Here is a 23,165-nt window from a genome sequence, read left to right as displayed (position 1 = left end):
TAAATGAAGAGGAAATAGGCAGTCTACCTGAAAAAGAATTCAGAATAATGATAGTAAAGATGATCCAAAATCTTTGAAATGGAATAGAGAAAATGCAAGAAACAGTTAACAAGGACCTAGAAGAGCTAAAGATGAAACAAGCAATGATGAACAATACAATAAATGAAATTAAAAATACTCTAGAAGGGATCAATGGCAGAATAACTAGGCAGAAGAACAGATAAGTGACCTGGAAGATAAAACAGTGGAAGTAACTACTGCAGAGCAGAATAAAGAAAAAAGAATGAAAAGAACTGAGGACAGTCTCAGAGACCTCTGGGACAACATTAAACACACCAACTTTCTAATTATAGGGGTTCCAGAAGAAGAAGAGAAAAAGAAAGAGACTGAGAAAATATTTGAAGAGATTATAGTTGAAAACTTCCCTAATATGGGAAAGGAAATAGTTAATCAAGTCCAGGAAGCACAGAGAGTCCCATACAGGATAAATCCAAGAAGAAACACGCCAAGACACATCTTAATCAAACGGTCAAAAATTAAATACAAAGAAAACATATTAAAAGCAGCAAGGGAAAACCAACAAATAACACACAAGGGAATCCCCATAAGGTTAACAGCTGATATTTCAGCAGAAACTCTGCAAGCCAGAAGGGACTGGCAGGACATATTTAAAGTGATGAAGGAGAAAAACCTACAACCAAGATTACTCTACTCAGCAAGGATCTCATTCAGATTTGATGGAGAAATTAAAACCTTTACAGACAAGCAAAAGCTGAGAGAGTTCACCACCAAACCAGCTTTACAACAAATGCTAAAGGATCTTCTCTAGGCAAGAAACACAAGAGAAGGAAAAGACCTACAATAACAAACCCAAAACAATTAAGAAAATCGGAATAGGAACATACATATCGATAATTACCTTAAATGTAAATGGATTAAATGCTCCCACCAAAAGACACAGACTGGCTGAATGGATACAAAAACAAGACCCATATATATGCTGTCTACAAGAGACCCACTTCAGAACTAGAGACACACACAGACTGAAAGTGAGGGGATGGAAAAAGATATTCCATGCAAATGGAAACCAAAAGAAAGCTGGAGTAGCAATTCTCATATCAGACAAAATAGACTTTAAAACAAAGACTATTAGAAGAGACAAAGAAGGAAACTACATAATGATCAAGGGATCAATGCAAGAAGAAGATATAACAACTGTAAATATTTATGCACCCAACATAGGAGCACCCCAACACATAAGGCAAATACTAACAGCCATAAAAGGGGAAATCGACAGTAACACATTCATAGTAGAGGACTTTAACACCCCACTTTCACCAATGGACAGATCATCCAAAATGAAAATAAATAAGGAAACACAAGCTTTAAATGATACATTAAACAAGATGGACTTAATTGATATTTATAGGACATTCCATCCAAAAACAACAGAATACACATTTTTCTCAAGTGCTCATGGAACATTATCCAGGATAGATCATATCTTGGGTCACAAATCAAGCCTTGGTAAATTTAAGAAAATTGAAATTGTATCAAGTATCTTTTCCAACCACAATGCTATGAGACTAGATATCAATTACGGGAAAAGATCTGTAAAAAATAAAAACACATGGAGGCTAAACAATACACTACTTAATAACGAAGTGATCACTGAAGAAATCAAAGAGGAAATCAAAAAATACCTAGAAACAAATGACAATGGAGACATGACGACCCAAAACCTATGGGATGCAGTAAAAGCAGTTCTAAGAGGGAAGTTTATAGCAATGCAATCCTACCTTAAGAAACAGGAAACATCTCGAATAAAATAAACAACCTAACCTTGCACCTAAAGCAATCAGAGAAAGAACAAAAAACCCCAAAGTTAGCAGAAGGAAAGAAATCACAAAGATCAGATCAGAAATAAATGAAAAAGAAATGAAGGAAATGATAGCAAAGATCAATAAAACTAAAAGCTGGTTCTTTGAGAAGGTAAACAAAATTGATAAACCACTAGCCAGACTCATAAAGAAAAAAAGGAAGAAGACTCAAATCAATAGAATTAGAAATGAAAAAGGGGAAGTAACAACTGAAACTGCAGAAATGCAAAAGATCATGAGAGATTACTACAAGCAACTCTATGCCAATAAAATGGACAACCTGGAAGAAATGGACAAATTCTTAGAAATGCATAACCTGCCAAGACTGAATCAGGAAGAAATAGAATATATGAACAGACCAATCACAAGCACTGAAATTGAAACTGTGATTAAAAATCTTCCAACAAACAAAAGCCCAGGACCAGATGGCTTCACAAGCGATTTCTATCAAACATTTGGAGAAGAGCTAACACCTATCCTTCTCAAACTCTTCCAAAATATAGCAGAGGGAGGAACACACCCAAACTCATTCTACGAGGCCACCATCACCCTGATACCAAAATCAGACAAGGATGTCACGAAGAAAGAAAACTACAGGCCAATATCACTGATGAACATAGATGCAAAAATCCTCAACAAAATACAAGCAAACGGAATCCAACAGCACATTAAAAGGATCATACACCATGATCAAGTGGGGTTTATTCCAGGAACGCAAGGATTCTTCAATATACGCAAATCAATCAATGTGATACACCATATTAACAAATTGAAGGAGAAAAACCATATGGTCATCTCAATAGATACAGAGAAAGCTTTTGACAAAATTCAACACCCATTTATGATAAAAACCCTCCAGAAAGTAGGCACAGAGGGAAATTTCCTCAACATAATAAAGGCCATATATGACAAACCCACAGCCAACATCATCCTCAATGGTGAAAAACTGAAACCATTTCCGATAGATCAGGAACAAGACAAGGTTGCCCACTCTCACCACTCTTATTCAACATAGTTTTGGAAGTTTTAGCCACAGCAATCAGAGAAGAAAAGGAAATAAAAGGAATCCAAATCGGAAAAGAAGAAGTAAAGCTGTCACTGTTTGCAGGTGACATGATACTATACATAGAGAATCCTAAAGATGCTACCAGAAAACTACTAGAGCTAATCAATTAATTTGGTAAAGTAGCAGGATACAAAATTAATGCACAGAAATCTCTGGCACTCCTATACACTAATGATGAAAAATCTGAAAGTGAAATTAAGAAAACACTCCCATTTACCACTGCAACAAAATGAATGAAATATCTAGGAATAAACCTACCTAAGGAGACAAAAGACCTGTATGCAGAAAATTATAAGACACTGATGAAAGAAATTAAAGATGATACAAATAGATGGAGAGATATACCATGCTCCTGGATTGGAAGAATCAACATTGTGAAAATGCCTCTACTACCCAAAGCAATCAACAGATTCAATGCAATCCCTTTCAAACTACCACTGGCATTTTTCACAGAACTAGAACAAAAAATTTCACAATTTGTATGGAAACACAAAAGACCCCGAATAGCCAAAGTAATCATGAGAATGAAAAACGGAGCTGGAGGAATCAGGCTCCCTGACTTCAGACTATACTACAAAGCTACAGTAATCAAGACAGTATGGTACTGGCACAAAAACAGAAAGATAGATCAATGGAACAGGATAGAAAGCCCAGAGATAAACCCACGCACATATGGTCACCTTATCTTTGATAAAGGAGGCAGGAATGTACAGTGGAAAAAGGACAGCCTCTTCATCTTCAATAAGTGGTGCTGGAAAAATTGGACAGGTACATGTAAAAGTATGAGATTAGAACACTCCCTAACACCATACACAAAAATAAGCTTAAAATGGATTAAAGACCTAAAGGTAAGGCCAGACACTATCAAACTCTTAGAGGAAAACATAGGCAGGACACTCTATGACATAAATCACAGCAAGATCCTTTTTGACCCACCTCCTAGAGAAATGGAAATAAAAACAAAAATAAACAAATGGGACCTAATGAAACGTCAAAGCTTTTGCACAGCAAAGGAAACCATAAACAAGACCAAAAGGCAACCCTCAGAATGGGAGAAAATATTTGCAAATGAAGCAACTGACAAAGGATTAATCTCCAAAATTTATAAACAGCTCATGCAGCTCAATAGCAAAAAAACAAACAACCCAATCCAAAAATGGGCAGAAGACTTAAATAGGCATTTCTCCAAAGAAGATATACAGGCTGCCAACAAACACATGAAAGAATGCTCAACATCATTAATCATTAGAGAAATGCAAATCAAAACTACAATGAGATATCATCTCACACCAGTCAGAATGGCCATCATCAAGAAATCTAGAAATAATAAATGCTGGAGAGGGTGTGGAGAAAAGGGAACACTCTTGCACTGCTGGTGGGAATGTGAATTGGTACAGCCACTATGGCGAACAGTATGGAGGTTCCTTAAATAACTACAAATAGAACTACCATATGACCCAGCAATCCCACTACTAGGCATATACCCTGAGAAAACCATAATTCAAAAAGAGACATATACCAAAATGTTCATTGCAGCTCTATTCACAATAGCCCGGAGCTGGAAACAACCTAAGTGTCCATCATCGGATGAATGGATAAAGAAGATGTGGCACATATATACAATGGAATATTACTCAGCCATAAAAAGAAACCGAAACTGAGCTATTTGTAATGAGGTGGATAGACCTAGAGTCTGTCATACAGAGTGAAGTAAGTCAGAAAGAGAAAGACAAATACCGTATGCTAACACATATATACGGAATTTAAAAAAAAAAATGTCATGAAGAACCTAGGGGTAAAACGGGAATAAAGACACAGACCTACTTGAGAATGGACTTGAGGATATGGGGAGGGGGAAGGGTAAGCTGTGACAAAGCGAAAGAGAGGCATGGACATATATACACTACCAAACGTAAGGTAGATAGATAGTGGGAAGCAGCCGCATAGCACAGGGAGATCAGCTCAGTGCTTTGTGACCGCCTGGAGGGGTGGGATGGGGAGGGTGGGAGGGAGGGAGATGCATGAGGGAAGGGATGTGGGAACAGATGTATATGTATGACTGATTCACTTTGTTATAAAGCAGAAACTAATTTAAAAAAAAAAAGAATGGGAGAAAATATTTTCAAATGAAGCAACAGACATAGGATTAATCTCCAAAATTTACAAGCAGCTCATGCAGCTCAATAACAAAAAAACAAACAACCCAATCCAAAAATGGGCAGAAGACCTAAATAGACATTTCTCCAAAGAAGATATACAGACTGCCAACAAACACATGAAAGTATGCTCAACATCATTAATCATTAGAGAAATGCAAATCAAAACTACAATGAGATATCATCTCACACCAGTCAGAATGGCCATCATCAAGAAATCTAGAAACAATAAATGCTGGAGAGGGTGTGGAGAAAAGGGAATACTCTTGCACTGCTGGTGGGAATGTGAATTGGTACAGCCACTATGGAGAACAGTATGGAGGTTCCTTAAAAAACTACAAATAGAACTACCATATGACCCAGCAATCCCACTACTGGGCATATACCCTGAGAAAACCATAATTCAAAAAGAGTCATGTACCAAAATGTTCATTGCAGCTGTATTCACAATAACCCGGAGCTGGAAACAACCTAAGTGTCCATCATCGGATGAATGGATAAAGAAGATGTGGCACATATATACAATGGAATATTACTCAGCCATAAAAAGAAACAAAATTGAGTTATTTGTAGTGAGGTGGATGGACCTAGAGTCTGTCATACAGAGTGAAGTAAGTCAGAAAGAGAAAGACAAATACCATATGCTAACACATATATATGGTATCTAAGGGAAAAAAAGTCATGAAGAACCTAGGGGTAACACAGGAATAAAGACACAGACCTACTAGAAAATGCACTTGAGAATATGGGGAGGGGGAAGGGTAAGCTGTGACAAAGTGAGAGAGTGGCATGGACATATATACACTACCAAATGTAAAATAGATAGCTAGTGGGAAGCAGCCGCATAGCACAGGGAGATCAGCTTGGTGCTTCTGGACCACCTAGAGGGGTGGGATAGGGAGGGTTGGAGGGAAGGAGACACAAGAGGGAAGAGATATGGGAACATATGTATATGTATAACTGATTCACTTTGTTTAAAGCAGAAACTAACACACGATTGTAAAGCAATTATACTCCAATAAAGATGTTAAAAAAATAGAACACAAAAATAAATAAATAAATAAATAAAATTGTTCCCTTGATTATAAATAAATAAATAAATAAATAAGAATATCTGCATCCAGCCAGTTCTCTTCAAGGAAACCATAAGAGATTTATATAAAGTATACAAAGCAAGTAAGGTAACATTTCACTACGAGCTGGAGCTTTGACCCCAAACACCAGTACAGAACTCCAGTGGCTAAGCCAAGCTAAGTGGAGGACTCATTTTTCCAATATCAGACAGGCCTCTGTTCAAAGAAGATCACAAGCCACTCTGTTATTTCCACCCTGAAGTCCAATTAAGCTTTTATCAATCAGAGCCAAAGGAAAGGAGAGAAAAACAGAGCAAGTTTGCCCCAAACCTGATATGAAAGGACAGGACTCCCAGATGGGAACCCCCTCCAACATCTTACCTAACCATGGAATTGTCCAAAAAGACCATTCACATGCACACCAACTTCTAACCCCCCCCCCCAGTTACTCCACCCACTAGCAGATACAACTAGGAACAAATGTTAAATTTCTGCAACTTAAAGTAATAATACTAAGGAATAAATTAAAGTCAAGCAACAGACTGGGGAGAAATATTTGCCACATATGTAATAGATAAAATTATTATCCAAAATAAATGAAAACTCCTATGATTCAATAACAAAAATGTAAAATACTACAACAAGGACAGAGTGTATAATAGGAAATGCATAGAAGAGATACAGATGGTTAATAAACATATGGAAAGATACTCAACTGTATTAATCTGTAAATTAAATCTGATCTAATTTAATCAATAATGAGATTTTTAGGGCTTCCCTGGTGGTGCAGTGCTTAAGAATCTGCCTGCCAATGCAGGGGACATGGTTTCGAGCCCTGGTCCAGGAAGATCCTACATGCCGTGGAGCAACTAAGCCCGTGCACCACAGCTAGTGAGCCTGCGCTCTAGAGCCTGCAAGCCACAGCTACTAAGTCCACATGCCACGACTACTGAGCCCTTGTGCCACTACTGAGCCTGCAAGCCACAACTACTGAAGCCCACGCACCTAGAGCCCATGCTCTGCAACGAGAGGCCACTGCAGTGAGAAGCTCGCGCATGCAACGAAGAGTAGCCCCCGCTCGCTGCAACTAGAGAAAGCCCACGTGCAACAACAAAGACCCAACGCAGCCAAAAATAAATAAATAAATAAATAAATAAATAAATTCATTTTTAAAAAATGAGATATTTAAAATCTATCAGACTGACAAAAATTAAAACTCACTAAGTAATTGGTGTTAATTGGAGTCAACTTGGCAGTACCTACCACAGTTTTAGACTCTCATGCCCTTTGATCCAGTACTTCCACCTCTCAGTACCTGCAGAATACTAACTCATGCACAAAAATACATCTAAAGGTGTTCATTCACTCTGCATTTTAAATAGTGAAAAAATGGGAATGCCCTCAATATTTACCAATATGGGAATGGGAAAAATATAGTGTGTCTATTTATGGGTTAAATGTAACAATTTAAAAGAATATTATCCGTCTGTACGCAGACTTGGAAATTTTCCTAAGACATTATTAAGTGAAAAAAAAACAATGAGAATAATTTGTACAGAATTTATGATGTAAAAATTATTTGTATCTGTTATATACATGTATGCAAATGCCTAGAAGGAGGCCTAGAGGGATATACACATTTTACTACTCTGAATAGTATGCCCCTAAAATTCCTATCCACTTGGAATCTCAGAATGTGAACTTATTTGGAAATAGAGTCTTTGCAGATGTAATCAGCCAAGTGAAAATGAGGTCACGCCGGATTAGGATGGGCCCTAAGTTGTGGCCGGTGTCCTTACACTAAAACACACAGGGAAGACGGCCACGGGAAGACAGAGGTAGAGACCAGAGTGACCCAGCGACATGCAAGAAATGACAGCCAGGGCCATACCACCAGCCGCCAGGAGAGAGGCCAGCCAGACTCTCCTTCACAGCCTCCAGAAGGAACCAGCCCTGTGGCACCTCGAGTTCAGACTTCTGGCCTCCAGACTGTGAGAGAATAAAATTTCTCTTGTTTTTAGCCCAGCACTTTGTGATAATTTGTTACGGCAGTGCTGGGAAACGAATACACACCTGTTTAACAATGTTTACGTCTAAGGAAGAGGTTCTATCAATATATTTTACAGTGAGAATTTATTCTTGCATGACTAATTTTTTGCCAATAAAAATAAAATAATAAATCACCCACATTTCACGTTGGAAGTTTCGGCCCCTGCCACTTACCAAGTATGAAACCTGGAGCAAGTCGTTAAACATGTGAAGGACTCAGTCACTTCATCTGTAAGACGGGGGTGTCCACATACTCACCTCCCAGGTTGGTACGGAGTCTCCCGGGACTCACCGTCCACGTTCTTCCTCTAACGTGGCTCCAGAGACTGTGAAGGCCCTTCCACCCACTCTGCCATCCTGTCTCTAATCCACGTCGCCAGCCCTGGCAAATCCATTTTACGAAAACACCACTAACTGTTCCTTTCCTTCTTGAACCCTTTCCAGAAAAAAAATTCCTCATTACTTATTAAATTAAACCCAAACTTCTGAGCCTAGATCAAGACCTTCTACATTCTGAGCCCCACTTCCCTTCCATCCAGGTGTGTGGATGATCTTTGGACCTTGAACCTTGCCTTTCAAGCATGCCACTGGGTATGCTTCTCCCTGTAAACTAACTGTCCTCACTCTAGGCCCCTTTTCAGCCTTCAGGCTTCTCCCATGACCCCCAAACAAGAGCAATTTCACTTTCCTTTGAATTCCTGTAGCATTAACCCTTAGTATAACCCCCATTAAACTAAAAACTCCTTTTGAGAGAAACAACTTTATTCATTATTGTGTCTGGCACACCGTCTCATGGAGAGTAGGTGATCAATACATATTTGCCAAATAAATGAATAACAATTACAAAGCACTTGAGTTTTATGTAATTGATACAGGTTCTAAAATTTTTTTAATTATAAACAGAAATGATATACAGTCAGTACTAACCAGTACAGTAACCTTAGCTGTAAAATATGGAAATAGTTCCCTACCACTGCCCCTTGCCACCTGACTTCCCCCTGCTCCCAGTGCTGGCCTGGTCTCTACTTCCCTGGGAGCCCCTGGGCTCCACAGTCTCCCAGCTAAAAGACCACCACATTGTACAGTAGGAGTACTCCAGACCTGATGCAGCCATGGGGCCAGGGTCCACTGGTGGAAGTATCCACTCTGACTGATCCAAACCTTCACAGTGTCACTGTTAAATATTTTGAAAATCACCACTGATAATAAATAAAGTTTAGTTAAACAATTTCAAAACAGTGCCTCTCCTCACTGCAGACCCAGGAACAGAAAAGGAAAATGATACTCGGTAGGTCTCTGAAGGTTTAGGGTACCTCCATTAGGACTCAATCTTCATGTAAACCAGAAGATATGCAGTTTCCCGCCTAGGAAGAAAACAATTGCAACAGCGTCACAGAAATGAAACATTCATAGTTGATTAATATATTATTAATTCACGATAGGACACCCGTCAGAAAACTTTCCAGGTTATTGGATCAAGTCTTCATATCCATCACCTCAGAGGAGACAAAACTGGTGACCTGGGAAAATAACTACTATTAAGCTGCTAGTTAACGTCTCAATCAGGGGTTGACAAACTATGAGCCTGTGAGCCATATCCAACCCTGTTTTTGCAAATAAACATAACTGGAACAAACCCACGCTTATTCACCCACGTATCATCTGTGGCTGCTTTTGTGCTGCAGAGGCAGAGTTGAGGAGTTGCAACAGAGACTGTGTGTCCCAGAGGCTGAAACATTCACTCTCTGGCCTTTTACAGAGAAAGTCTCCCAAACCCTGATCTAAATAATGGGTTATCAGGACCTCCCTGGTGGTCCAGTAGTTAAGAATCCACCTTCCACACAGTGGTTAAGAATCTGCCTGCCAGTGCAGGGGACACGGGCTCGAGCCCTGGTCCGGGAAGATCCCACGTGCCACGGAGCAACTAAGCCCGTGCACCACAACTACTGAGCCTGTGCTCTAGAGCCCACGAGCCACAACTACTGAGCCCATGTGCCACAACTACTGAAGCCTGCATGCCTAGAGCCCATGCTCCGAAACAAGAGAGGTCACCACGATGAGAAGTCTATGAACCGCAATGAAGAGTAGACCCTGCTCGCCACAACTAGAGAAAGCCCATGGGCAGTAAGGAAGATCCAATGCAGCCAAAAGTAAAAGTAATTAATTTAAAAAAGAATCCGCTTTCCAATGCAGGGGACATGGGTTCGACCCCTGGTGAGTTAACTAAGATCTCGCATGCCACAGGGCAACTAAGCCTGAGCACTGCAACTGGTGAACCCGCATCTCTGGAGCCTGCACACCGCAACTAGAAAGAAGCCCGTGCGCTGCAATGAAAATCCCTCATGCCACAACTAAGACCCCATGCAGCCAAATAAATAAATAAATATTTTTAAAAAATAATAGGGCTTCCCTGGTGGCACAGTGGTTGAGACTCCGCCTACCAGTGCAGGGGACACAGATTCGTGCCCCGGTCCGGGAAGATCCCACATGCCGTGGAGAGGCTGGGCCCGTGAGCCATGGCCGCTGAGCCTGCGCGCCCGGAGCCTGTGCTCCGCAACGGGAGAGGCCACAACAGTGAGAGGCCCGCGTACCGCAAATAAATAAATAAATAAATAAATAAATAAATAAATAATAATGGGGGATCACTGACAACCAAAAGGTGACAAAGAGTGGGCATCTAAGGGAGATGCTTAGAAGAAAAGGAAGAGAAGATGAAAGGTACAAGGTGGAGGCAGGGAGGATTTCAAGCACGAATTTTACCTAATTCATTAGTTTCCAAGTGAAGGCCTACGTGTGCAGCTGGGGTCACCTCACACATCATGCTTAGTGTACAATGTCACCTCTAAGCCAGAAGCTTAGCAGGAAAAACTTACAAAGTCTCTGCTTTACCTTCACCCAGCTTTTTTCTCTCCAGCTTCCCCTCTGTAGTTATTGATGTTTCACAATTTAGTTACTGTTATTTACTACATGCAAGCCACTGTACCAGACAAAGAAGGCGGAAAAGAGTGATCCTTGCTTCCAGAGAGTTCGCGGTTAATGTGAAAGAATGTTATGTAGGCGAACAATTACAGAGCAGTGAGATCCTTGCTGTAAAAGAGGTGAGCTCCAAAGGCAGGGAAAGCATCTGAGAAGCTCCTACAAACCTGCCTGGATGCTGCTGGGAAGCCTTTACAGAGCAGGTGGGCACAAGCAGACGTACCAAAGCATGAGAGGGGGTTTGCTGCAGTGACAAATTAGGAAAAGGCAGCACAGGCCGGGAACAGCCCGCGCAAAGCCACGGACAGTGTGACATTTGGAAGCCACTTATACTTCAGTACTGTTGGAGTCTAAACTGCAGGAAGAGCAGTGTGGTGGGTGCTGCTGAAAGATGAGGCTGAGCAGTATTCACTAGGGGGCCATCCAAAGGTGAGTGGCAGCTGAGTCCGTGGGTGTCTCATAGAGCAGCTAGCGCCCTATGCTGCTCAGGGTGTGTGAGCGCATTGGGACCCCACCACCCCAGTGCTTCTCTCACCAGCGGTAGCTGTGATCTCCATAGGTACACTGGACATCTTCCCAGGACACCTGGAAGCACACAGACAAGGTGAAGCGGCCCTCCCTCACTCACCCAGACAAACCCACCCCCATTACACCCATGACCTGGATCACCTAGTGACAGGTGCCACGTGTATGAAGTCTCTTTAGTACACTGTCCCTCTGTTTAAACTTGGTGTTGACGAGCCAAGATTTTCTAACTCTTTCTGACTCTTCTTGCTTTCAGTAAGCTTCCCCCAGAGCACGAGGCTACAGGGCACTGAGCCTAGAATCCCCAAAACCTAGACACTGAGCTAAGTGGAGTAGGAGAGCTCTGTACACCAGACAGGGGCTCCATGCAGAAGAGGCCTTCGAACCCCATGAGAGGCCCCCCACAGAGAACAGGACCACAGCGCGTCTGGGCCTTGAGGGCCCATCTAGTTCTGGCTCAGAACTCATTAGAGATGGAGAATCCAGGGCAAGAGGCAATTCTGGAGGAGGTTTCTCACCCAGCAAACATTGGAGTCATTGAAGCAGAACCATTTTCCATTCACAGAACTCCGGACATAAGCACAGTAGTGACCGAAGTCAGCCTTCCCCACATGGGCAATCACAGCGAAGAGTTCATACTGTCCCCCATGCTGAAGGACACAAGAACAAAGAGACCCCCATCATCCCTCCTCTTCTGACCCTCGTCTAGAAGGAGGCAACTATTTCATCGTGCCTTTGCTTATTCACTGCCTTTCTCTGCCAGGCACTGGTGCTTCCAGGGCACTAGAAAACCGTCTTTGACCACAAGACTCACAGCTAATTATGCCAGAGCTGTAATCCCATGTTTTATACCAGATGCATTCGGAGGTAAATTTGGGAAGAACCACTTTTTGCCCCAAAAAGGAGAAGGAATGACCAGCTGAGGAAAGCTCCCAGAGGAGACGTGCTTGAACTGATCCTGAAGGGTCATCATGGCACACGCATGACGGGGTATGGACCAGGAACTGTGGAGGCCCGGTGGAAACAGAACAGTGCACCCGGAAGCGCAGCTGGGGGTGCTGGGAGCCATGGGATTAATGTCCCCAAAGGCCAAGTCAGGAGTCAGAACTTTATCCCGAGCAGTGGGAGCCGTCGGAAGGCTTTACGCAGGGGAGCAACATCATCGGATTTGTGTTGGAGAAACACTGAAATAACGTGGTGCAAAAGCCGGACTGAGGGTTCAAGTGAGGCAGAGACAAGTTAGGGAACCACGACGGCACGAGGAAGAAGTGGTGAGAGCCCAGCCGTCACCCCCGGGAGCGGCCAGTAAACGGTAAGAAGCATTATTAACACAGCAATTACTAGCTGACTGCCAGCACCTGGCCAAGCCTTCGCATGCCTCGTTACATTTAACACCCACAGCAAACCTGTAAACTGGGTGCCAGCATCAATCCTACTTTGCAGACGTGGAATCTGAGCTCAGGGAGCAATTTACGCAAGGGTCAGAGCTCGTAGAGAAGAGGCAGGACTTCAACCCGGGCCTGCCCAGCTTCGAAGCTCAAGCTCTCAAGCCCTATACTGAGGAAGTGGGGGCGAACGTAGAGACGAGGGGACAGATTTGTGCAACGTTAAGGAAAAACAATAGGTTCCTTTGCAACTGATGGATATGGTGGTGCGGGAGCAAGTAGGGGCCACTACAAGGATGAACCCCAGATTTCTGGCTTGGAAATTAGGAAGACGCTGCTGCTCTAAGGTCACACACGGAACAGAGGTGTCTGGGGATGAAGACAGTGCATTCGGGGACCGTGTGACAACACTGAGTAGGAGGTGGACACACTGTTTGGAGGTCAGGAGTGAGACCTGAGCAGAAGACAGGGATTGGAAGTCTTCAGTTTGAGGTGAGTGAAACCATGAGAATTAATGAGATGACATTCAAAAAATGGGAAGAAAAAGGAATGGAATTAAAACTAAATATCAATAAAAATGGGCAGGGGGGCTTCCCTGGTGGCGCAGTGGTTGGGAGTCCGCCTGCCGATGCAGGGGACACGGGTTCGTGCTCCGGTCCGGGAGGATCCCACATGCCGCAGAGCGGCTGGGCCCATGAGCCATGGCCGCTGAGCCTGCACGTCCGGAGCCTGTGCTCCGCAACGGTAGAGGCCACAGGAGTGAGAGGCCCGCGTACCGCAAAAAAAAAAAAAAAAAAAATGGGCAGGAAAGGATCCAGCAATGGAGAAAGAAACCCCAGGAGAGAGGCCTAGAGTAGGCAGATTTTGAAGGAGAATAGGATCAATAACAGAATATCACAAAAAGATCAAGTAAGGAAAAGACCAAAAAGTATTCACTAGCATTGGCAGTAAGTCTTTCTGCTCCATCAAATCTTAGCAAGTCAAGATAAGAGAGAAGTCTCTGTGAAAAGACAACAGTGGCAAGAGAGAGAGTTTTCACTGATTGTGAGCAAAAAAATTGTACTTGTTTTCTCAACACAGTGAAATAATATCCCTAACCTGAGACTTTGAAACAGGATCATGAAGGGGACAGGATGAGGGTAGGACAAACGAAGCTTAGTCCCCCAAAAGGGAGGGCTAAAATCATTCTCTATTCTCACGTGGGGATGTTACACTGGATTTTTTTTTTTACATCTTTATTGGAGTATAATTGCTTTACAATGGTGTGTTAGTTGCTGCTGTATAACAGAGTGAATCAGCTATACGTATACATATATCCCCATATCCCCTCCCTCTTGCATCTCCCTCCCACCCTCCCTATCCCACGCCTCTAGGTGGTCACAAAGCACCAACCTGATCTCCCTGTGCTATGCGGCTGCTTCCCACCAGCTATCTGTTTTACATTTGGTAGTGTATATATGTCCATGCCGCTCTCTCACTTCCTCCCAGCTCACCCTTCCCCCTCCCCGTGTCCTCAAGTCCATTCTCTACATCTGCCTCTTTATTCCTGTCCTGCCTCTAGGTTCATCAGAACCTTATTTTTTTTTAGATTCCATATATATGTGTTAGCATATGGTATTTGTTTTTCTCTTTCTGACTTACTTCACTCTGTATGACAAGACTCTAGGTCCATCCACCTCACTACAAATAACTCAATTTCATTCTTTTTATGGCTGAGTAATATTCCGTTGTATACATGTGCCACATCTTCTTTATCCATTCATCTGTGGATGGACACTTAGGTTGCTTCCATGTCCTGGCTATTGTAAATAGTGCTGCAGTGAACATGGTGGAACATGACTCTTTTTGAATTATGGTTTTCTCAGGGTATATGCCCAGTAGTGGGATTGCTGGGTCGTATGGTAGTTCTATTTTTAGTTTTTTAAGGAACCTCCAAACTGTTCTCCATAGTGGCTGTATCAATTTACATTCCCACCAACAGTGCAAGAGGGTTCCCTTTTCTCCACACCCTCTCCAGCATTTGTTGTTTGTAGATTTTTTGATGATGGTCATTCTGACTGGTGTGAGGTGATACCTCATTGTGGTTTTGATTTGCATTTCTCTAATGATTAGTGATGTTGAGCATTCTTTCATGTGTTTCTTGACAATCTGTATGTCTTCTTTGGAGAAATGTCTATTTAGGTCTTCTGCCCATTTTTGGATTGGGTTGTTTGTTTTTTGATATTGAGCTGCATGAGCTGCTTGTATATTTTAGAGATTAATCCTTTGTCAGTTGCTTCATTTGCAAATATTTTCTCCCATTCTGAGGGTTGTCTTTTTGTCTTGTTTATGGTTTCCTTTGCTGTGCAAAAAGTGCAGGGCAATCTCTGGATCTAACTCTCAGTTCACGAGAAATACCAGAGCTAGAGAGTATGTCAAATAAGACCCGCCAGCCAATTCTGGATATACATTAAAAAACCTTCAACCAAATAAATTTCAAGGAAAAGAAAAGGAGGGGAAACATCAAAGAAACTTAACCTGAAGAAGAAAGAAAGGCAAGGGGGAGGGAGGGAGGTAAGCAAATACAAGTGTAGACTTTATTTGGCTCTAGATTCAAACAAAGCAAACAACTTACAGGACAGTCAGGGAAATCCAAATATTTACCGGCTATTAGAGGATATTAAAGAATCATAAGATGGAATTGGTCATGTTTAGAAAAAGAGTGCTTATTCTTTAGAGAGACATAATGAAATGTTTACAAATGACATGTATGGTGTCTGGGATTTGCGTCAAAATCATCCAGTAGAGGTTTGGAGAAAGAAGGGATGGGGTGTAGGTAAAGCAAGACTGGCCATGAATTTGGTAACTGTTTAAGCCGTTGGTGGATGTGGAGATTCATTATATAATTCCTCACAAGTCTTTTCAAGGGGAAGAAAATTTTAAGATATATTTCATTAGGTGGGCTGTGCAAGGGGAAATAAGGAAAACAGAAGGAAAGAAACTGAGAATCCTATGAAATGTACACGCCCTGAACAGGGAAGGAGCCACTGTAACACGCTGTCAGGCCTCAATTTTTAAAAAAAAACATGGTTCTAGAGCACGGATAGTAAACAGCCCAGGGGAACAAAACAGAAAGTCCACAAATGGACTCACATATGTATGGGAACAAATGTAGCATTTTAAACCTATGGAGAAAAGACATTTGTGTCACTTTTTTCTCAGAATTTCCCAACAATTCATTAGCTCAAGACAATTGAATCCAACTTTACTCTGAATCAATTTGGCCCAACGTGCTGGCTGCTTTCTTATTATCCCCAAGGTAAGCATAAGCTGCCTGAAGTAGAACGTTAGGCTGCGGCTCTATTTAGAACCCAAGGTGCTGTGGTTACCTGTGGCTATGTAAGCACTGCACATCCTATTTAAAAGGAAGGTTCTGACTTATGGGTTCCTTCCCTCATTGCTGTGAGGTAGATGAGTACAAACCCAGTCATCAGAAATAAAGTCTTTTGAATCTTAAAAGAAATGCAACTGCCAACAGCAAATGTTGGTGGCAATGGGAGGCTAACAGCCCATCGCTGTTATTCGAGAGACTCGGGTTCCCATCATTAAACTCCTTTATTGAAAAACAAGTGTTTCTCGAGTGTATGAATATGTTTCTATGAATCATACCAAGCCGTTGGTGAGCGTCCCTCCCTCCGTGTCCCGAGCTCGGCCACCGGAGGAGAGCAGGATGCTCAAAATGCATCTCTGGTGATCTTGATGCCAGTCAACTCAGGGGAGGGAAGACAAACAAAGGACGGGGTGTCTTATGCGGGGGGTGGAAGGGACACGAGGGGTCCTCACCTGCTCCTCAGCAGCGCAGGGCTCTCCCTCCATCTCAAGGAGTTTATTTAGATCCAAGTTCTGGGGGAAACACAGTGACTGGCAGATTTTTTCTGTCCGCAGATTTTTGCTGGAGAAACGCATGAGGTGGATGGTCAATGTCTGGGGCAGGTGGGTCAATGTCAAGACCTGGAAAAAGCAAAGTCACCGTGGAGATGAGTCCCAGGCACTTGAAACAGGTCGATTCCGAGAAATACCAGGGCCGATGGTATGTTCTTCTTCCAAAAAAAGAAGGGAGCGGAATGGAATCACACGGTAAGGGCCCCGCCTGCTGGATCTGCTGGGCCTCCCATAGAAGGCTCAAGAAGCCCAGGGCTCCGTCCAGGAACCCAGGGGAACTACGGGGTCTGCTCCCCTCCCAGGGGAGTCTGGCCCTGAGGGGGAAAACAGCCCCCGCTCTTGTGCCTTCCCCCATCCGTCTCAGTGATGGGGTCCGAGGAGCATATCCACAGCCCTGGACGACACAAGCCCCAGGATCCCCAGCCTGAAGGGATTCGCTCCCTCAGCGGGAGGCCCCCAAGGGGAACCCCAGACGGGCCAGAAGCATCCGGTTTGGGAGCAAGTACCTGCTTCCAGCAGGTCTTCTTCTCACAGTTCCCACAGAAGCACTTGTCCGTGCTGGACAGCTCCCTGGGCTGGAAGAAACAGCGGAGGGCGTCCTCCTATCCCCGGGGAGCAAGGGAAAGGCAGGGTTATTACCTTCTGGGTACAACCCCTCACCCTGCCCATGAGCTTAAGCTTCTCTCCTCGTTTTCCCCAGGTCCCCTAACATCCAGCCCAGCGTGGTACACGTGCCAGGGTCTCAGGAAAGACCTACGTTTTGGAAGAAGCAGTGAGGACAAGGGGCCGTAGGAGAGGAAACGTTTTTTCCCCGCAAATGAAAGGAGAACTTAGCCAGAGCCATGCAAAGGAAGCGGAAATGATGTTTTAAAAGCCAAGGGTGGATTAAAGGAGGAAGGGGGCACCAGAAGCGCTGGGCTGTGCGGGAACAGCAAACTCCCCACAAGGACCCCTCACCAGCGTTTTCAGGGGCTTTGAATCCATGTCGAAAAGAGAGACGGGGAGGGTCAGCATGCTGCTGCTTCTGTCGCTCTCCACGGCACATCCAAGGCACACGAGGGACTCCCTCACGCGAATGGCATAGAGGGTCTGCAGCCTTGCCACCTGCAAAAGGGACGGGGAGGGGGATGAAGGTGCAGAGAAAGCCGCGAGAAGGCAGGTCCGGCCAAGCTCCAGCGCTGGAGCCACCACACACAGCTCCGGACGGGCAGCCGCTCTCCGCTTGCTCACAAAGGCATAGAGGAATCACGGCGACTGCACTATGCAATCGGGATAAGCCCTTTACATGCATCTCCCCTTTCATTCCTCTCTACACATCACACGACAGCATCCTCATCTTCTGAGCTCTCTCGTTCTAGGACTTACCAAGTCCATATCTGTGATTTGGTCTTTAATCAGGTTCCAGACTGTGAGGTAGAGCTGGGCAGCATCATGCTGGACAAACACTGGCCAAAGAGAAAAGCAACGCCCAGGGTGAGGACCCAGGGACACCTGTCATGCCCTCCTGCCCCAGCTACCTAGATGCATGCGAACACTCGTCACGTTGCCTTTCCCCGCTCTCAGGCTAAGTTTCCACAGGATGTTGGGTCATAAAAATGAAAGATAAGCTTGGTATTGATTTTGAGAACTCCTTTTAAAACTCAAAGTCCAGCCCCACCGCACCACACAAGTCTTCTGTCCTCTGAGTTGCCACCCACCCCTGCTGGCCTCCGCTGGGGAACCCAGCTACACAAGACCAATAGTCAGCGGTGGATTCTCTCCTATGTCCCTGCCAAGCCTCCAACTGGACTCCTGTGGCCACTGACTTCTCTATGCCTCTCCGTATTTTCTTTATTCACTCCCCTAAAAATTGAGCAGTTTCCCAACACTAATACCTGACCCAGGTCTTCCCCAAAGGTGTACGGGAGAACAAGAAGGGAAATAACCTTCTCAGTGATAGAGGGTGCTGGCAGAGAGGAAGCAGGAATAAGCCATGAATCCTACACACGTGAACATCAGGCTACAAGCGGTGCACAGGGGTGAATGAATCCACGTTCCCGAGTTGCAAAGATGTTGCAAGAAAAGGTATTAAACATTCATACCTGCTATCTCAACACCATTTCCTCCGTGATACTTATCACAATCTGTACTTAATGTTTTGGGGTTGTATTTTGTTTTGGCCTGTGTCTCTCCTCTAAACTGTCAGCTCCATGGAGGCAAATACTCTGTCAGTCTAATTCCCTTACCAGCTCAGTAACTGGCACATAATAGGTTAACATTACATATTAGTTGAATGGTTAATTAATCCACATTCCAAGCTAATAATCCCAAACTGTAGACAAGCAGGCTGGTAGCAGGCTGCACTGATGCAGTCTCCAGGGAATTATTTTCAGAAGGCTGCCCACCACACAGGACATAAAGGGAGTCGCGTCAGCTTGCCACGTAGAGCCACCTTGTCGCACCTGAGCATCCCAGAACCAGGAGTCCCGATTCATCTAAGAAATACAGGGATGCCTGCCCAACCCATAACTTTCTTCACACCTGCTATGTGCAAGGCATTGCACAGGCCAGAGAAAGTTCCTGTCCCCAAGAAACCTATAGTCTAGGGGGAGGCAAGTATCCATGTACTCACAATTCAAAGAAGAATAAGAGGGCCTTCCCTGGTGGTGCAGTGGTTAAGAATCCACTTGCCAAAGCAGGGAACACGGGTTCGAGCCCTGGTCCAGGAAGATCTCACGTGCCGCGGAGCAACTAAACACGTGCACCACAACTACTGAGCCCACGTGCCACAACTACTGAAGCCCGCATGCCTAGAGCCCGTGCTCTGCAACAAGAGAAGCCACTGCAATGAGAAGCCCGTGCACCGCAAGGAAGAGTAGCCCCCGCTCACCGCAACTAGAGAAAGCCCGCACACAGGAATGAAGACCCAACTCAGCCAAAAAAAAAATTAATAAATAAATTTATTTTTTTAAAAGAAGAAGAAGAATGAGAAAAATTCCCCAGCTGTACAAACTGCTATGGAAAGCTAAAGAAAGGTGACATACAACTGGGACAGTGGAGTGCAGGTCTCTGTAAAAGCAGGATGCCTGCTTTCACCACTTCTGTTCAACATAGTACTGGAAGTTCTAGCCAGAGCAATTAGATAAGAAAAGAAATAAAACGCATCCAGATTAGAAAGGAAGAAGTAAAATTACCGCTGTTTGCAGATGATATAATCTCATTTGTTAAAAGACTCCATGAAACAAAGCTTTTAGATCTAATAAATGAAATTAAAAATATGATACAAAGTCAACAAACAAAAGTCAATTGTATTTCTATACATACATGAACAATAAACAATTTGAAAATGAAATAACACAAACAAATCCATCTATAATAGCTTCAAAAACAATAAAATACTTAGGAATTAACTTAACCAAATTGGTAAAAGATTTGTATTATGAAAACTACAAAACACTGCTGAAAGAAATTAAAGAAGACATAAATAAATGGAAACACATTCCATGTACATGGACTAGAATATTTAATATTATTTAAAAGTCAATACTACCCAAAGCAATCTACATATTCAATGCAATCCCTAACAAAATCCCAACAAGATATTTGCTGAAATAGAAAAACTCATCCTAAAATTCATATAGAATCTCAAGGGACCCCAAAGTGCCAAAACAATTCTGAAAAAGAATAACAAACTAGAGGACTCACACTTCCTCATTTCAAAACTTACTACACAGCTATAGTAACCAAAACAGTGTGGTACTGGCATCAGGACAGACATACAGATTGATGCAATAGAATAAAGAGTCCAGAAATGAACCCTCACATGTATGGTCCAATAATTTTTGACAAGGGAGCCAAGAGTATACACTCGGGAAAGGATAGTCCCTTCAACAAATGATGCTGGGGAAACTGGATATCCACATGCAAAGAAATGAAGCTGAACACTTCTAACTGCATATACAGAAATCAATTCAAAACAGATCAAGGACCTAAATGTAAGACCCTAAACAATAAAATGCTTGGAAGAACACACAGGACAAAAGCACACGACCTTGGATTTGGCAATGACTTCTTGGATGTGACACCAAAGACAAGGTAACAAAAGAAAACATAGAAAATTTCAACTTCATGAAAATTTTTTAAATGTATGCATCAAAAGACAGTATCCCAGGCTTCCCTGGTGGCGCAGTGGTTGAGAGTCCGCCTGCCGATGCAGGGGACGTGGGTTCGTGCCCCAGTCCGGGAAGATCCCACATGTCGCGGAGCGGCTGAGCCCGTGAGCCATGGCCGCTGAGCCTGTGCGTCCGGAGCCTGTGCTCCACAACGGGAGAGGCCACAGCAGTGAGAGGCCTGCGTACTGCAAAAAAAAAAAAAAAAAAAAAAAAGACAGTATCCCCAGAGTAAAAAGGCACCCCACAGAATGAGAGAACATATTTTCAAAGTATATATCTGATAAGGGATTAACATCCAGAATATACAGAACCTTTAAACTCAACAACAAAAATAACCCAATTCAAAAATGGGCAAAGAACTGGAATAGATATTTTTCCAAAGAAGACATACAAATGGCAGTAAGCACATGAAAAGATGCCCAGCATCACTAATCATTAGGGAAATACAAATCAAAACTACAGTGAAATACTACCTCACAGCCCTTGCAGCTACTTCAGACCCCCTGCAGCTCTGTCCAAGGATGGCGCAGTTATCGAGGTCGTGGACCCCAGCAGCCTGAGCCAATGAGATATCATATCCACCCCGACCCAGAGCCACCACAAGCCTCACACCACTCCATCTGGATGACAGCACACCCCAGCTGCAGGTGAAGGTCCCTCTTAGCAAAGTCCCTACACAAGTCTACAGGGACCACGGACAATCAGGGAAACATGATACCACCAGAAGACAAGAGTAAACTTCCAGTAACTGAAACCAAAGAAATGGAGATACCAAATCATCTGAAAAACAATTCTAAATAATTGTTCTAAAGATGCTCGGAGAGCTACCAGAGAACACAGATTAACAATTTAAATAAATCAGGAAAACAATATAAGAAAAACAGAAGTTCAACAAAGAGATAGAAAACATAAAAAAGAACCAAAGGGCAATTTTGGAGCTAAAGAATATTGAACTGAAGAATTCAAAAGAGAGCTTCAAAAGCAGACTGGACCAAGCAGAAGGAATCAATGAACTAGAAGGCAGGTCATTTGAAACTGTCCAGTCAAAGGAGCAAAAAGACTGAGAAAGACTGAAGAAAGTCTATGGGACTCCACTAAGAGAAACAACCTACACTTTAATGGAGTCCCAGAAGAAGAGAGAGGAAAGGGGGCCGAAAACTCATCTAAAGAAATAGTGGCTGGGACTTCCCAAATCTGGGGAGAGATTTAGACATTGAAGTTCATGAAGCTCACTGGTCCCCAAACATATTCCCTTTGAACAGATGTTCTCCAAGACACATCATAATACTGTCAAAACTACTGTCGAAAATCAAAGACAAAGAGAGATCTTAAAAGCAAGAGACAGGAAGTTTATCACCTACAAGGGAACCCTCATAAGACTATCAGCACATTTCTCATCACAAACCTTACAGACCGTGGGAAAGTGGGATGATAGGGAAAGTGATGAAAGGGAAAACTGCTGATAGAGAAAACTGTATCCAGCAACACTGTCCTTCAGAAATGAAGGAGAGACAAAGGCTTTCCCAGACAAAGAAACACTGAGAGCTCGTCACCACTAGACCTGCCTTACAAGGACAGCTGAGAGGAGTTCGTCAAGCTGAAATGAAAGGATGCTTCTTGTAACAAGGAAAGAGACTGAATCAATTCAGTGGGAAAAGAGTAGTATTTTCAACCAATGGTGCTGGAACAATTGGATGCCCACATGCAAGAGAATGAAGTGGGACTCCTATCTCACACCATTCACAAAATTTAGCTCTAAGTGAAACACGGATCTAATGTAAGAGCTAAAAGTATAAAACCTAGAAGAAAACAAAGGAGAATGACTGCTAATGGGTATGGGGTTTCTTTGGGGGGTGATGAAAATTTGCTAAACTTAGATTGGGATGATAATTGCACAACTCTGTGAAATACTAAAAACCTCTGAATTGTACATTTTTAAAGGACTGAATTTTACAGTATGTGATGTATATCTCATTAAGGCTG

At 43.2% G+C, this 23,165-nt stretch overlaps 1 protein-coding gene across 3 annotated transcripts in view; it reads right to left on the bottom strand.

Annotated features, from left to right (window-relative positions):
• Nucleotides 1-8,968: 8,968 nt before the first annotated feature.
• Nucleotides 8,969-23,165, bottom strand: part of USP18 (ubiquitin specific peptidase 18) — a 29,180-nt gene continuing 14,983 nt past the window's right edge. For 2 of the 3 annotated variants that reach the window (XM_082646010.1, XM_082646011.1), the window contains exons 5-11: nucleotides 18,397-18,476; nucleotides 17,989-18,135; nucleotides 17,538-17,633; nucleotides 16,933-17,100; nucleotides 12,244-12,375; nucleotides 11,736-11,785; nucleotides 8,969-9,588 (exon numbers count right to left, since the gene is read on the bottom strand). In XM_082646010.1, the coding sequence (XP_082502136.1) occupies nucleotides 9,543-9,588; nucleotides 11,736-11,785; nucleotides 12,244-12,375; nucleotides 16,933-17,100; nucleotides 17,538-17,633; nucleotides 17,989-18,135; nucleotides 18,397-18,476 (719 nt within the window). In that variant the 3' untranslated portion in view covers nucleotides 8,969-9,542. Of the gene's footprint in view, nucleotides 9,589-11,735; nucleotides 11,786-12,243; nucleotides 12,376-16,932; nucleotides 17,101-17,537; nucleotides 17,634-17,988; nucleotides 18,136-18,396; nucleotides 18,477-20,204; nucleotides 20,267-23,165 lie in introns of all 3 variants that reach the window. The other variant, XM_082646012.1, reaches the window with a different exon arrangement.

The sequence above is a fragment of the Mesoplodon mirus genome (genome assembly GCF_964341445.2).
Source record: "Mesoplodon mirus genome assembly, contig: HAP1_SCAFFOLD_655, whole genome shotgun sequence".
NCBI lineage: Eukaryota > Metazoa > Chordata > Mammalia > Artiodactyla > Ziphiidae > Mesoplodon > Mesoplodon mirus.
This window is presented reverse-complemented; position numbering and strand designations above follow the sequence as displayed.